We start from the raw sequence: 14410 nt of genomic DNA, 5'->3' as shown, positions 1-14410 counted from the left end.
GTGAGCTGGTGCTGTGTGTGTGTCAGTGTGAGCTGGTGCTGTGTGTGTCAGTGTGAGCTGGTGCTGTGTGTATGTCAGTGTGAGCTGGTGCTGTGCTGTGTGTGTGTGTCAGTGTGAGCTGGTGCTGTGTGTGTCAGTGTGAGCTGGTGCTGTGCTGTGTGTGTGTGTCAGTGTGTAGCTGGTGCCGTGTGTGTGTCAGTGTGCAGCTGGTGCTGTGTGTGTCAGTGTGAGCTGGTGCTGTATGTGTGTCAGTGTGAGCTGGTGCTGTGTGTGTGTCAGTGTGCAGCTGGTGCTGTGTGTGTCAGTGTGAGCTGGTGCTGTGCTGTGTGTGTGTGTCAGTGTGAGCTGGTGCTGTGTGTGTCAGTGTGAGCTGGTGCTGTGTGTGTCAGTGTGAGCTGGTGCTGTGCTGTTTGTGTGTGTCAGTGTGCAGCTGGTGCTGTGTGTGTCAGTGTGAGCTGGTGCTGTGTGTGTGTGTCAGTGTGAGCTGGTGCTGTGTGTGTGTAGCTGGTGCTGTGTGTCAGTGTGTGTGTGTAGCTGGTGCTGTGTGTCAGTGTGTGTGTGTGTCAGTGTGAGCTGGGGCTGTGCTGTGTGTGTGTGTCAGTGTGAGCTGGGCTGTGCTGTCAGTGTGTGTGTGTGTCAGTGTGTGTGTGTGTGTAGCTGGTGCTGTGTGTGTCAGTGTGAGCTGGTGCTGTGCTGTGTGTGTGTAGCTGGTGCTGTGTGTCAGTGTGAGCTGGTGCTGTGTGTGTGTAGCTGGTGCTGTGTGTCAGTGTGTGTGTAGCTGGGGCTCTGGGCTGTGCTGTCAGTGTGTGTGTGTGTCAGTGTGTGTGTGTGTGTAGCTGGTGCTGTGTGTGTGGGGCTCTGTGCTGTGTGTATGGGCGGGGCTCTGTGCTGTGTGTGTGGGGCTCTGGGCTGTGTGTATGGGCGGGGCTCTGTGCTGTGGGCGGGGCTCTGTGCCGTATGTGTGTGGGGCTCTGTGCCGTATGTGTGTGGGGCTCTGTGCCGTATGTGGGCGGGGCTCTGTGCTGTATGTGGGCGGGGCTCTGTGCCGTATGTGGGCGGGGCTCTGTGCCGCGTGTGGGCGGGGCTCTGTGCTGCGTCACTGTTCCCCGGTTTCGCTGTCCCAGCGCCTCCCCTATTGGTTGCAGTGGCGGGCGCCGTCACGTCACAATGCGCCGGCGCAGCGCCGTGTTCCATCGGCGGAGTGTGCGGCGGCGGCGCTCGGCGTTCCTTCCGCTCCCAGGCCCTGCCCTGCCCTGCCCGGCCCTGCCCAGCGCGAGCTGCCGCCCGCCCGCCCGCCCGCCCGCCATGCAGGTCCGGCAGCTGCTGCACACAGGCGGCTCGGCCGCCACGGCGCTGCGCAGGATGAGGAGCATTATAGTGGGGCCGCTGTTCCCGGGCAGAGGCGGCGGCGGCTTTCGGTTCTCGGGGGTCTATCAGGTGCAACTGGTATCCACAGCGACAGGTGCGGGGTTGCAGCTGATTTCTTTTCATCGTGTGATAGTCCCCTTGTGCAATATATATATATAATAATAATAATAATAATAATAATAATCCTTGCATTTGATATAGCGCTTTTCACGTCGGGAGGACGTCCCGAAGCGCTTCACAGAACACACCGTAAAGTGAATTGACTGTATATTTGTGGGCGAACGCGGCAGCCAATTGCGCACAGCAATGTCCCACAAACAGTCGTAGATTGAAAATGACCAATTTATTATTGTTTTTGGTTTTGGAGGGATTATTATTAGGCTCTGTGTGGAGTAAGGAAACTTGCCCAAGGTTTCGCCCTCTGCCTGGAATTGAACTCAGGTCTCTCACTTGCAAAGCGAGTGCTCTAACCACTGAGCTACAGGACTCCACTATATCTATACACACACACACACACATCAGCCCAGGCTACAGCACACCCAAAGTGTACCCTGGACACGCAATTGCCTGGGCGACGGGAGGCACCAGAGTTATCGTTGGCGATGCCCGGAGAGCGTGGTGGTAGGGAGCGGAATCTGTCATAACCCTCCAAAGGGTTTTTGGAAATCGCCAGTTAGTTCCCGCAAAAGAGAGAGAAAAAAAATGGCAAAAAGCCCACGGGGGAAAGAGAAGAAAGAGGAGAAAGAGAAGTCCCGCGGCTCAGGTTAGAGCACTCGCGCTCGCCTCGCAACCGAGGAGCTTCAGGCTTTGATTCCCGGGCACGGCCAAACCTTGGGCCAGTTTCCTTGCTCCGCACACGCCGCTGCTCAGCTTGCAATAAGTAGGTTGTTAGTCGGTTTGATGGATCGCGTTTCCGGGGGGTAATAATTCCTTTAAAAAAATTGGTCACTTCAATCCACGACTGTTTGTGGGACGCAATTGGCCGCCGCGTTTCGCCCACAAACTATGCGGTCAATTCACTTTACAGCGTATTCTGTGAAGCGCTTTGAGACGTCCCGAAGATGTGATAAGGTGCTATATCCAACACAAAGAACCAGCATCAGCACAATGGGCCAAATGGCCTCCTCACCTGTAGGATTCTATGATTCTAGTAATAATGATCCTTGCTTTTGATACAGTGTCTTATCACATCCTCCAATTACCTCATAGTACTTCACAGGACGTACTGTAAACTGCAGTAACTGTATTTGTAGGCCGGCACAGCAATTGGCACAGCAATGCCCAACAGACAGCCGTTAAGTGAATGATGAATTTGATCTGGGGGATTGTTAGCCAGGATGCCAGGAGAAACTCCCTTCACTTTTTGAATAGCGTCACAGGATCTTTAATGTTCACCTGAAGAGGGAGAAGGGCCACAGTTAATCAGTTAACATCTCATCTAAAGGACGGCAGCTCTGACAGTGCAGCACTGCGCTGGTGTCAGCCTAAACTATGAGCTCAAAATCCGGACGCGGGTCTTGAACCCACAACTTTCCCGTAACCTGACTGCATAGCACTGTATAAGAAGGCCATGCCCTGAGGGTGCGGTGAATGTTTCCTTTCGCTTGTGCATCCTTCAGCACTGGCACCACCAGTTCTCATGTCTGTTTACAGCTACACCTCAAATCGATTGATCTTTTACTTTGGCACTGTAATTCTCAAATATTGTTGGCTATGGTTCACATGGGTGAGATCTGCAGATTTGGGCAAATGCTGATTTATACAATGCAAAACAATGAAATTTATATTATATAGTGCCTTTCATGTCGGGAGGACGTCGCAAAGCACTCAACACTACTGGCTGAACACCCAAGATGGGGTTAGATTTATCCTGAGATGGATAATCAACACTGAGTTGTCCGTTTAGTAATTCTGCTCATTATTGGCCCATGACTGTAGAAAAGGCAGTGAAGTTGCAAATGCGCACAGAATCACCTTTGAAAATGCAACCTGCAGTATTTGATGTACTGACTAAGGCATTCTAATTATCCCCCTATATTATGTCCTGCTCTGTATGTTCATGTTGTGGGTGAGGCTGAATGTTTTGTTGTAGGTTTTGTAATTGAAACACAATTTTATAAACAAGAAATCCTGTGAGCAGGTTCAGCCAGGGTCCCCGCTCCTAATTGCTATTCAGTGACCTCTTGTTTGTGGACATTGCTGTGCGCAATTGGCTGCCGCGTTCGCCCACAAATATACAGTCAATTCACTTTGCAGTGTGTTCTGTGAAGCGCTTTGGGACGTCCTCTCGACGTGAAAAGGGCTATATCAAATGCAAGGATTATTATTATTATAGAATGTGCATGGCCGTACTTTATGTATGAAGCCACAGCTCGAGTGTCTGTAAATTGTCTGTTGAGGCCATGATAGCTGAGTCCAGTCCTGCCTCCACATGAATGCTTTAGTTTAGATTGCTGGATCATCGGGAGTCCCTGGGACTCCCTAGTCCCTACCTAAATCAGCACAATCAGGACTAAATACAGTGATTCCTCTTGGGATACACACATTTCCATGAGTGCTTTGGTATAGCAGTAGTTGTAATAATGTACCTTGTACGATTTCCTCTAAATAGGAATGCTCTCCTTTTTAAAAAATAATTAATCTTACAAACTACATATATAACACAGGCTGCCGGCTCTTGTTAACAGTTGTACTCCATATCTGTCCCCACGGTCTGCTTCTGGTGGTGTGAGAATGTTAATTGTAGCTGTGGCTGATTTGTCTGAAGGTTGTGTGTGATACAAAGATCTCAGAAAAGTAAAATCCAATGAAAAGCAGCCTCAAAAAGTCTGTGGTCATACTACCATTTTGACTCAGCTGGGAGAGAACACTGGCTTCTGGGATAGAAATGTGTGGGTTGCAGACCCACATTGGTCTTGAGCTCCTAGTCCAGGCTTTGCTGATATTCATGCAGTACTGGATGAATGCTACGTTACCTTTCAGTTTAGATGTTGGATCAATGTCCTGGCCTATTCAGGTGGATGTTAAAGATCTCATGACAATTGGAAAAGGGAGGATGTTTTTCCCAGCCACTAGTATTCCAAATTTATTAATGTGTTGATGCCTTGCTCACATTAATACATTCTCTGGGACACTACGCCACGTGAAAGGTGCTATATAAATAAAGTAGTTGTTGTTCTTCATATATCTACAAAATCAGTCACTTAGACTTGACAGCAATTACTCTGAGACATTTCTTTGATATGTTTCATAGTGCTAAGGAATTAGAAAAATGCATGTGTGTTTTTTTAATAATTCATTGCCACTATGAGTCATAGCTGTAGAGCTGTCCGTTGTTTTTCAGTGGACTTTGTCGTTGTTTAAGTGGCAGATTTGTTGTGAAATATAGGTCAGAGATTTACTCTTTTATTTGCAGGTGATACAGTTAACATTGGTGATGTGAAGTTTAAGTTGAAACTGCCAACAAACCCTGAACTTGTCCCATTTAAGCACAGTAAGTACTTGATTTTTTTAAAAACTCTCTTCCTATCACAGTTGTGCCTGTGTTGAATGGTCATAGTTAGGGCTAATTTATTTTCATATTAGCAATTGTCCATAATTATTAAACATCTATATAGTTTGTCCACTTGGGAAACTTTATGTGAATAATTATGTATATTTATCTAGAGCAAATACAGTGTTAATGTATTAGTGTAGGAAGAAGCAGAGGTTAATAGTGACGTATTTTCCCATTCTTGGTATAAACTGTGTATCGTGCCATATATTCATGTATCATTAAAATCCAATAAAATAAACTTAGCATCACCAAAACTTGAGATGGAGAATTGCTGCAGGTATAGTGGGGGATTTGTTCTGCCTGAGGTGAGGTCAGATTATTTAGCGCTGATCCCAATTCCTACTAACTGTAGAGTGACAATTTGATAATAAAACTTTCCTACTTTATACTGTAGCTGTTACCCCAAGGATGAGGAATGTCCATGAAGGCCACAGTAATTTACTGACGTACAGGGAAACCTTGGTTGGGTCCAGCATCTTACTGACAGAGTCCTAAGCGATCCAATGGCTGATCTCTGGATTGTCGGGTTTATGCTTGGCACCACTTCTGGCCCTCTGTGCTATATCCCATTTATCACAGGTTGAGCACTGATTATTTTGTAATTAAATAATAGACTTGATTATTGAAAAAGTTGCTTGACTGAGTTAAACCACCTGTCTACTTCCTGCTGCAATGTCTCCTGGCATTATTCACATTAGTGTACGGATTTCATGCTGCCTGAAAAACTGCTTGCTTTGATTGCATTCAGCATCTTATGCCAATGTCAATTAACCATAAAATAAATTAAAGGCTACAACTTCCATATTTGCAGAAGTAATTACAAGAATAAAGTCTTCAATTGAAGATCTAAATGAATGATTGATGCTTAGCACAGTGTTTCACCATTGCCCGTACCAGCTGGTTTGATGTAAAAACAATGAATCAATTATTTAATTTGTTGTTCATTTAATATTTTAAGATTCAAACTATCCTTAATTAAAAACTGAGAATTACTGTCTTTTAGGGGCTTTAGAATGATTTTTTCTCCTTTATATCTTCTAGTTGTGCATTCTACTAGTGCTGCTGGTAGATAAGAGAATTACTCAATTTAACAGTACCTCACGGAATATCCCCAAGGCTAGCCCCTCCCCACATCCACTCAGAGAGACACAGACACACATACACAATTCTCAACAGGGATTGATCCTTAGACTGTTGTTTGTATGTGCCACATCATAGGGTCATCAGAACAACACGATAGTAATTTTTAACTTACATTTCACCCCATCACCTTCCTAAACATGTCAGATTCAGCAACAGTAATTAGCACTTATAATAGCGCGTTTCACGTTGGGAGGATGTGTTTTTTTTAAAAAGAAAAATTGGGGTCAAATTTGATAGTTTTCGGCTGGTATTTCATACATCCCTGCAGCAAGGATTTTTTTTAAATAAAGGGGTGACTCCATGCAAATATAATTTGCGGGGACACCATCCCAGCAGGCTGTGGCTATTACAACGCTTGCTAAGCATGACTTCAAGATAGTGGCTCCCAGCACTTTCCATCATCTATGGATGTTGCTGTTCAGTTTGAGGGGGAGGGGAGGTAATTCAGAACATATTTAACATCTTTCATTTAAAGTTGGAATGGAGTTAGAACTAACTGGCCACAAATCGTTTCAAATCAGCCCAGGCTTGCCCAGCCCACGAATTGATTGATTTGCTCCTGAGGTTGTACCGCTGTGCTCTTGCCTCTGCCAAATCCTCCTTCTACTCCAAGGTTATCTTGGAGGCAAAGGACAACCCCAGGCTTCTCTTTTCCACCACAAACTGTCTCTTCCATCCACCCCATGCCTTGCCCATCCTCTCCTCAAACTCCAACTGTGAGGAGATGCTGGACTTCCTCGAATCCAAAATCGAGGGGATACATTCAGCCACCTCTGCTCCATCCACACCCACCCCCACATCACCTCTCCCTCATGACCCACCCCCCACCCATCCCCAACTATATTCTTTCAATCCTATCTCTCCCTTCTCCCTCACCACGACTATCCGCAAACTCAAACCCACCACCTGCTCCCTCGATCCCATCCCCACCTCTCTCCTCATCTCCCAGCTCCACCTTCTGGCCCCTCTCCTGTCCAACGTCATCAACCTCTCCTTGTCCACAGGTTCAGTTCCCACCTCCCTAAAAACAGCTGTGATCACCCACATCCAGAAAAAACCTTCCCTGGACCCATCCCTCTGGCAGCACCAACCTCCATGGTTGCACACTACAACTCACCAAACCAGTCAGGAACCTAGGTGTCTTGTTCAACCCTCAGTATCTTTTCTTCCCCACATCCAAGCCATGACCCGCTCTGCCTTCCCTCATCTCCGTAACATCGCCCGACACCGTCACTACCTCACCCCTCAGACCGCTGAAACTCTTGTTCATGCCTTCATCACCTCCAGGCTCAACTATGCAAACGTCCTGCTTGTCGGCCTTCCCAACTCCTCCCTCCACAGGCTGCAGATAATCCAGAACTCTGCAGCCCATGTCCTCTCCCGCACCAAACTCTGACCCCATCTCCCCCACTCTCGCCCGACTCCATTGGCTCCCTATCCTTCAGAGGATCCAGTTCAAAATCCTGGTCCTCACATACAAAGCTCTCCATGGCCTCACCCCACCCTAACTCTGCGACTTCCTAACCCCCTACCAACCCGCCTGTTCCCTCTGCTCAGCCGGCTCTGACCTGCTCCACTTCCTCCGACCCACCCACCATTGGCGGGAGAACTTTCAGCCACTCTGCCCTCAACCTCTGGAATTCCATCCCCCAGTCACTCCGCCTCACCCCCTCCTTAGCCTCCTTCAAGTCCCGCCTCAAAATCCTCCTCTTCAACTATGCCATCGGCCAACCCTCCTTCCCCTCCCCTCCCTTCTCCCCCCTGACCTCAGCTCGGGTCTGAAATACTTTACTCTGTCCAGCGCTTTGGGACGTCCTCCCGACGTGAAAGGCGCTATACAAATGTATTCTTGTTGTTGTTGTTGTTTTTGCATGATGCAAGAAATCGGGTCCACACTGTCTTGACGGTTTGGGGCCCAGGTTTGGGGGTTGAGGGTTGCCTGGGAGGTTTGTGGAGCCAGACTTGATTCAATTCTGTTTAGCGGGGGGGTGAGTGGAGAAAACCCCACTCACCAAAACAAAATGAATGTGGTTTTGAACTGGGAACTAATTTGCTGGCTAAAATTTTGCATAAAAATCACTTTTGGAAAATAGCCTTATCCCATTTAATAATTGTAGCATTTCATCCAATTGCAATTGCAGGGCTATTGTCAGAATTTCTCTCGTTGAACAGCTACTTCCTCAATTGGTGCAAATGTATCTCTTATGTATTTTTAATGACAAAAAAAACAAGCACTGTAAGATTTTCCTAATTTTTTTGTGTCTGATGTCAGTTTGTAATTGGGAAAAGCCTATTGACAATATGTGTTCATTATTTAGTAAACACTGTTAAAATAAGATTCAATATAGTTTGTGTCAGTTGTTTCATACACCGATAATTGAAACAATAATGTTTTTGAACACTTCATGCTATACACCAACAACAACAACAAAATGACATTTATAGAGCGCCTTTCACGTCGGGAGGATGTCCCAAAGGGTTGAACAGTCAGCTGTCGGGGCCCGAACATGGGGGAGGGGGGTGGTGTAGGGGTGAGGGAAGGCAGAGAGGTGGGAGGGAGACCAAAGGCACGGTCAAAGAGAAAGGTCTTGAGTACCGACCTTGAAGGAGGCAAGGGAGGAAGCGATGCGAAGGGACCGTGGGATGGAGTTCCAGAGTGTGGGGGCAGAGAGGCTGAAAGCCCGGCCACCGATCGTAGGGCGGGTCAGGCAGGAGACATGGAGCAGACCGGAGCTCGATGAACGGAGGGAGCGGGCAGGCGCGTAGGGAGTCAGCAGGTCAGAGAGGTAGGAGGGGGCAAGGCCATGGATGGCCATGGATGATACAATACAAATAGTCCTAATTTGACTGTACCTCTGGTCAGAAATGTATAAACATCTATCATCCATTATTAACTGCTCATTGTGTTGCTGGATAGATAGCTCAACAATGTTTTGTAATTTTGTAATTATAAGTTTTTTTGTGAGGTGATTTGTTTTTAACATAATTGTTTTGTGACAATTGTAACTGTAGTTGATTGGAATTGATTCTTTCTGTCATCTTTTCTGTTCCTATTATGTTCCCGGGATGTATAGGGCATTAAAGAATGTGACTTTTGTAAAAGATTAGACGGCATATATTACAGAAACAAATCCCTGCTCAGTGCATGCTAACATTTCTTCTTGGCCTTACCTTTTCCCTCTTGCCAAGCACTTCCTTTAATCTGGTAACATATTAAAAGATTACAATTGGCTGCGATGTTGTGAACATAGTTTGTCCTGGTCAAGGTACAGCAAAGACCCAGAATCAAAGTTTACAGTGACTCCTTTGTTAGTGAGTGTGACCCAGAAAAGCTGACACTGGGAGCCTGGTTTAATTTTCACACAGGTATAAAGGCCCAACCAGTTATTAATTTATCATTCTGTCCTACCATAGGTGCTCCAGACCTGCACGAACACCCGCCAACTTCTCACTGTTGTCCTTCTCTTGGTATTACTGCTCCTCCTTTGGTCTCCAGGAGTCTAAGCTGCTTACTATAAGGCAAAGCTTGCGAGATACAAATAATAGTTGTATTGGGGTGACTCTTAATATAGTTACTAGCAGAATATTTGACAAAGAACTGAGTTAAGACCGAACAGTTAAGATCCAAGATGTTTTTCATTGTATTGTTCTGTGTTGAATTGCTAGATAATAATAATAATGATGATGATAATAATAACCCTTGTGTTTAATATTAATCTTAATCAGGGTACAGACACCAAATCAAAATTCACAATGACTTTTATTATAATATTATGATAATATTATTTATAATAATAATACATGCATTTCATAAAACTGCTTTCACGTCATGAGGATGTCCCAAAATGCTTCATAGGATTTACTATGAAGTGTAGTGACTGTATGTCTTATAGGCACCCATGGAAGCCAATTTGCGCACAGCAATATCCCCCAAACATTGCTGAAGCGATTGAACAATTTTATCCAGGAATTGGTGGCCAGGACATTGAGAGATGTTCTTCTATTTGAGTAGTGCCATGGGATCTTAAAGGTCTACCTGAATAGGCAGACAGAACCTCAGTTTAACATCTTATTTGAAGGGCAGCACCTCCAACTGTGCAGCACACCCTCAACACTGCATTGGACTGTCAACCAGGACTACGTGAGCTCAAAAGACCCAATGGTTTGAATCCACAACCTTCTGACTCAGAGGCAAGAGTGCTATTAACTGAGATATCTAATAAAGGACAACTCCAAGAATTTATTCAAGGAACTCTCCTACCTGTTCAGTATTTCAATCGCTGTCCTGTATTCAGCTAATGAGATGAAAATGGGAAAGCTCTGTGTCACAGACTAAGAGATCAATTTGTTTTGTCCTCAGTATCAGATCCTGTACCTCAGGCAGTAGCGCAGCATCTTCGATGGATCATGCAGAAAGACCTGCTGGGCCAAGATGTGTTCCTCATAGGACCCCCAGGTCCGCTACGTCGCTCCATTGCTATGCAATATTTGGTGAGTTATTTTATTGTTTACACAGAAAGTTTACTATTGTGTGTAACACTGTTGCACTAAATAGTTACAATCTGATTGTTTAGGTACAGTTGCCAGTGGAAATAAAGACTAGCTTGAAGTTGATTGATTCATAGAGTGTGGGAATCACAAAAGTCGGACATGAGCTTTGGTATTACAGAGTAAAGAGCTGTGGAATGGGGTAAGAGTGGATAGCTTCAGTGAAGTGTCCAGCACAGCATGGGCACAATGAGCCAAATGACCACCTTCTGTGCTAGAATTATTCTGACTGTTCAAGCCTCATGAGCATAAAGTGATATATTTGAAGTACTCTTCGCTTGTGCAGCTTGAATATCTGCAGATGCCTTGGGACTATTCAGATCCTCATTTTTAATCTCGACTACAGCGCTTGCATTTTACAGACCCAGTATCATACAATCCTTAAACTCCTCCCTCCACAGGCTGCAGATCGTCCAGAACCCTGCAGCCCATGCCCTCTCCCGCACCAGGCTCCGTCACCCTATTACCCCCATCCTTGCCCAACTCCACTGACTTCCTATCACACAGAGGATACAGTTCAAGATCCTGGTCCTCATCTTCAAAGCCCTCCACTGTCTTGTTCCCCCCTACCTCTACGACCTCCTAACTCCCTACCACCCTGCTTGCTCCCTCTGCTCAGTGGGCTCTGACCTGCTTCACGTCCCCCGCCTTGCTCACCCCACTATCGGCTGGTGTGCCTTCCTCCACTCTATACCCACCCTCTGGAACTCCATCCCGCAGTCCCTCCGCCTCGCCCCCTCCCTCGCCACCTTCAAGACCCACCTCAATACCCTCCTCTTCGATCGTGCTTTCGATCTCCTTGCTTCCCCCCTACCCTCCCCCCTCCCCCACGCCAACCCTCAGCTCGGGTCTGTCTGTCCAGCGCCTTGGGATGTCCTCCCAACATGAAAGGCTCTATACAATGTAATTTTGTTGTTGTTGTTATGGTCGGTGAAAATTTTAGAAATTTGGAAATAGTGGAAATTTGCAACGGAAATGAATCATTGTCTATTTTTGTTCAGTTGCACTATTGTTTTGACAGAATGAATGATGTTTATTTAACATTAAGCACATTGATTATTTTTTATATGCCTTTTGTTACATGAACATCTTCTGTTGCCATTTCTGGTCTTCAAAAGTCTTTCTTTCCTTCTACCTTCTTTGAAAATATATTTTGTTCTCTGTCAAAACATTCCATTAGCTGAATTGTTGTAAATACATATTTGCAAATTAAGTTTCTCATGCCTTTAGTAGCTATAGAAATGGAATCAGAATTGCTTCTAAAAAGTTATCAGAATTTAGTGCAGATCATTGCTGCGTAAAAAGGGATGCTAATTAGCTTGTGTTTTTCTTCTTAGAGACTAAAACCTGTGTCTAATCTCATGAGCTCAATTTTAGTGTGAATCTCTTTGCATCAACTCTCTGCTGGTGCTGCTGCAGGGCTTTGTGCCTCCATAATCCTTTTGACTCAATACTTTAGCACCTTGGATGCATTGTACTTGTCTATTTTTGATAGACAAATGACCTTCTCTCTATCTGTGACCAGGGCTTCCTCTGCCTCCTCGTCCTCCCGGATCTCTCTGCCGCATTTGACACAGTCAATCACACCATCCTCCTCCATGGCCTCTCCTCTCTCATCCACTTTGGTGGGACTGCACTCGCATGGTTCGAGTCCTACTTAACCAACCGCTCCACTTCATCTCAGCAAATGGTCTCTCCTCCTGCCCGATCACCTGTGGGGTACCCCAGGGCTTCATCCTTGGCTCTCTTCTTTTCCTCATCTATATGCTCCCTCTCGGTGATATCATCCGCAGACACGGGTATACTGCCATATGTATGTGGATGACACATAAATCTACTTTGCCTCCTCCAGTATCGATTCCAGGTCCGCTCTGATGTTCTATCAGCTTGTCTGGCAGACATCAGGGCCTGGATGAGTGCAAGTTTCCTGCAGCTGAATGTGGACAAAATGGAAGCCATACTCCTTAGCTCCCATCAACACTTCAATCCTGCAGTCCTCAATCTCCCTGGGCTCTCCCTCAGGCTCACCGAACGAACCAGTGCTCAATCTAGGCGTCTAGCTCGATCCCATCTGTCTTTCCACTGCATATCCTGTACCCTGACCAGTACTGCCTTCCTCCACCTCCGCAACCGCCCAGGGCCTCCGCTCGACTGGCACCGGCCTCCTGCTCATCCCTCGCACCTTCCGCGCCACCATTGGAAGTTGTGCTTTCAGACACTGTGCCCCGAAATTGTGGAACACTCTCCCTCAACCACTACACCTTGCCCCCTCTCTCCCCTTTTTCAAGTCCTGCCTGAAAATCTTTTCGATTGTGCTTACAGTCACCTCGCTCCCACCCCGGTGCGGAGTCAGGCTCTGCCACTGTTAAGCACTCTGAGACGCTGCCCTGTGTGGAGGGTGCAAGTTGTTGTTGTTGCACATACTGCTGCATGAGGTCTATATACGTTATGTTTATTTCCACTTCGACTTCTCTCAGACCTTCCCGATCCACTCAGGAGTGCTGAAATGACATTCCTGGAGTATTTGAAGAACCAATTTAAAAGAGGTTTACAAGAAGGAAACCTCAAACCAGATATGAAATCCAGAAATCTCTTTGATCAACTTGCCTGGTATAAATCTGTCCCAAGTCGACTCTTCAAAACTTGAAGAAGAAAAGTTACAGTTCAGTGCCGGTGTGTAAAACAATTTTTCCACGATTAGGCTGTGAATTTGTCTCTTCTCGCCTGTCAGACCTCCAGGATTTAGTTTCAGATTGAGTCAATTGTAACACAATTGTAATGCACCTATGATCGTAAATAGTTCTGTGTAATGTGTGCAGACAGACAAAGCTCCCAAAATTCTACCTAGTCTGAGCCTTTATGTCTACTTTGTCTTGATTATGAGAGGGAATTGTGGAATGTGCAGTTTTCTGTAGTTCTATTTATATAAAAAAACTAACCATCAAATTAAGAGTGAATTTGAGAATTTTCCACCATCTTGCACTTTCTCAAACAGACAAAATGGAATTTTGGGCCCTTTGCCTACACATCTTTTATACTTCGTCAGCAAATATCTGAGATCACAGAAGATAACTTCTACCCAGAAATGTATTCAAGACAATGAGCTGCCAAATTGGTGTTCATTTCGATCAGAAAAACATGCACACTACAAAGAAATTTTATTTTGGCCAGTTTGGTTTCTTGCTTTAATAATAATAAACCTTGCATTTGATATAGCGCCTTATCATGTCTTCGAGACATCTCAAAGTGCTTTACCCAATATACTGTCAAGTGAATTGATTGTATATTTTGTGCAATGCTTTCATTGCACACTTGATATTGATCCACTTGTAATGTTTCTGCTGAGTTTTTCTTCATCACTCCACCAAATTGATGAACGAATATTTTGAAAGGAGAATTGCCCTACGTTTTATCTGACTGCTGAGAAATCGCAATGGCATTACATTTGCCGCACTGATACATAAATAAATTATTAGAATTAATATTGCACGAGGCACCGTGGAGTGGGCAGACGTGGTTGTTTAGGCTTTTGATTAACCATGTGGTAATTTACTTTATCAGAGAGCTGCTGAGCTCATGCCAAGACCTACAGGAATACAGGATAAGTGGAGGGCCGTTTTCCTTCTGTTGCTGTGGTGGAGCAGCTTTTTTGTAGTTAGCTGGGGCCAGTGCGCAAATTGTATAAGTACTTTCTTAGTCAAGACATAGTACTAGGGCTTCAAAAAGAAAATAAGAATTTGTTTAAAATGTTCATTTCAGTTGGAATTGAAGTCACACTGTTTTTAGAGATCTGTA

The 14410-nt window shown here is 45.5% G+C and overlaps 1 protein-coding gene across 1 annotated transcript in view; it reads left to right on the top strand.

Moving 5' to 3' along the window:
* Positions 1-1305: 1305 nt before the first annotated feature.
* vwa8 (von Willebrand factor A domain containing 8) overlaps positions 1306-14410 on the top strand; it is a 135041-nt gene continuing 121936 nt past the window's right edge. Inside the window, exons 1-3 of the mRNA XM_042334046.1 lie at positions 1306-1462; positions 4784-4861; positions 10428-10558. Of these exons, the coding sequence (XP_042189980.1) occupies positions 1306-1462; positions 4784-4861; positions 10428-10558 (366 nt within the window). The remainder of the gene's footprint in view (positions 1463-4783; positions 4862-10427; positions 10559-14410) is intronic.

Source organism: Callorhinchus milii, unplaced genomic scaffold, assembly GCF_018977255.1.
Source record: "Callorhinchus milii isolate IMCB2004 unplaced genomic scaffold, IMCB_Cmil_1.0 Scaffold4, whole genome shotgun sequence".
NCBI lineage: Eukaryota > Metazoa > Chordata > Chondrichthyes > Chimaeriformes > Callorhinchidae > Callorhinchus > Callorhinchus milii.
This window is presented reverse-complemented; position numbering and strand designations above follow the sequence as displayed.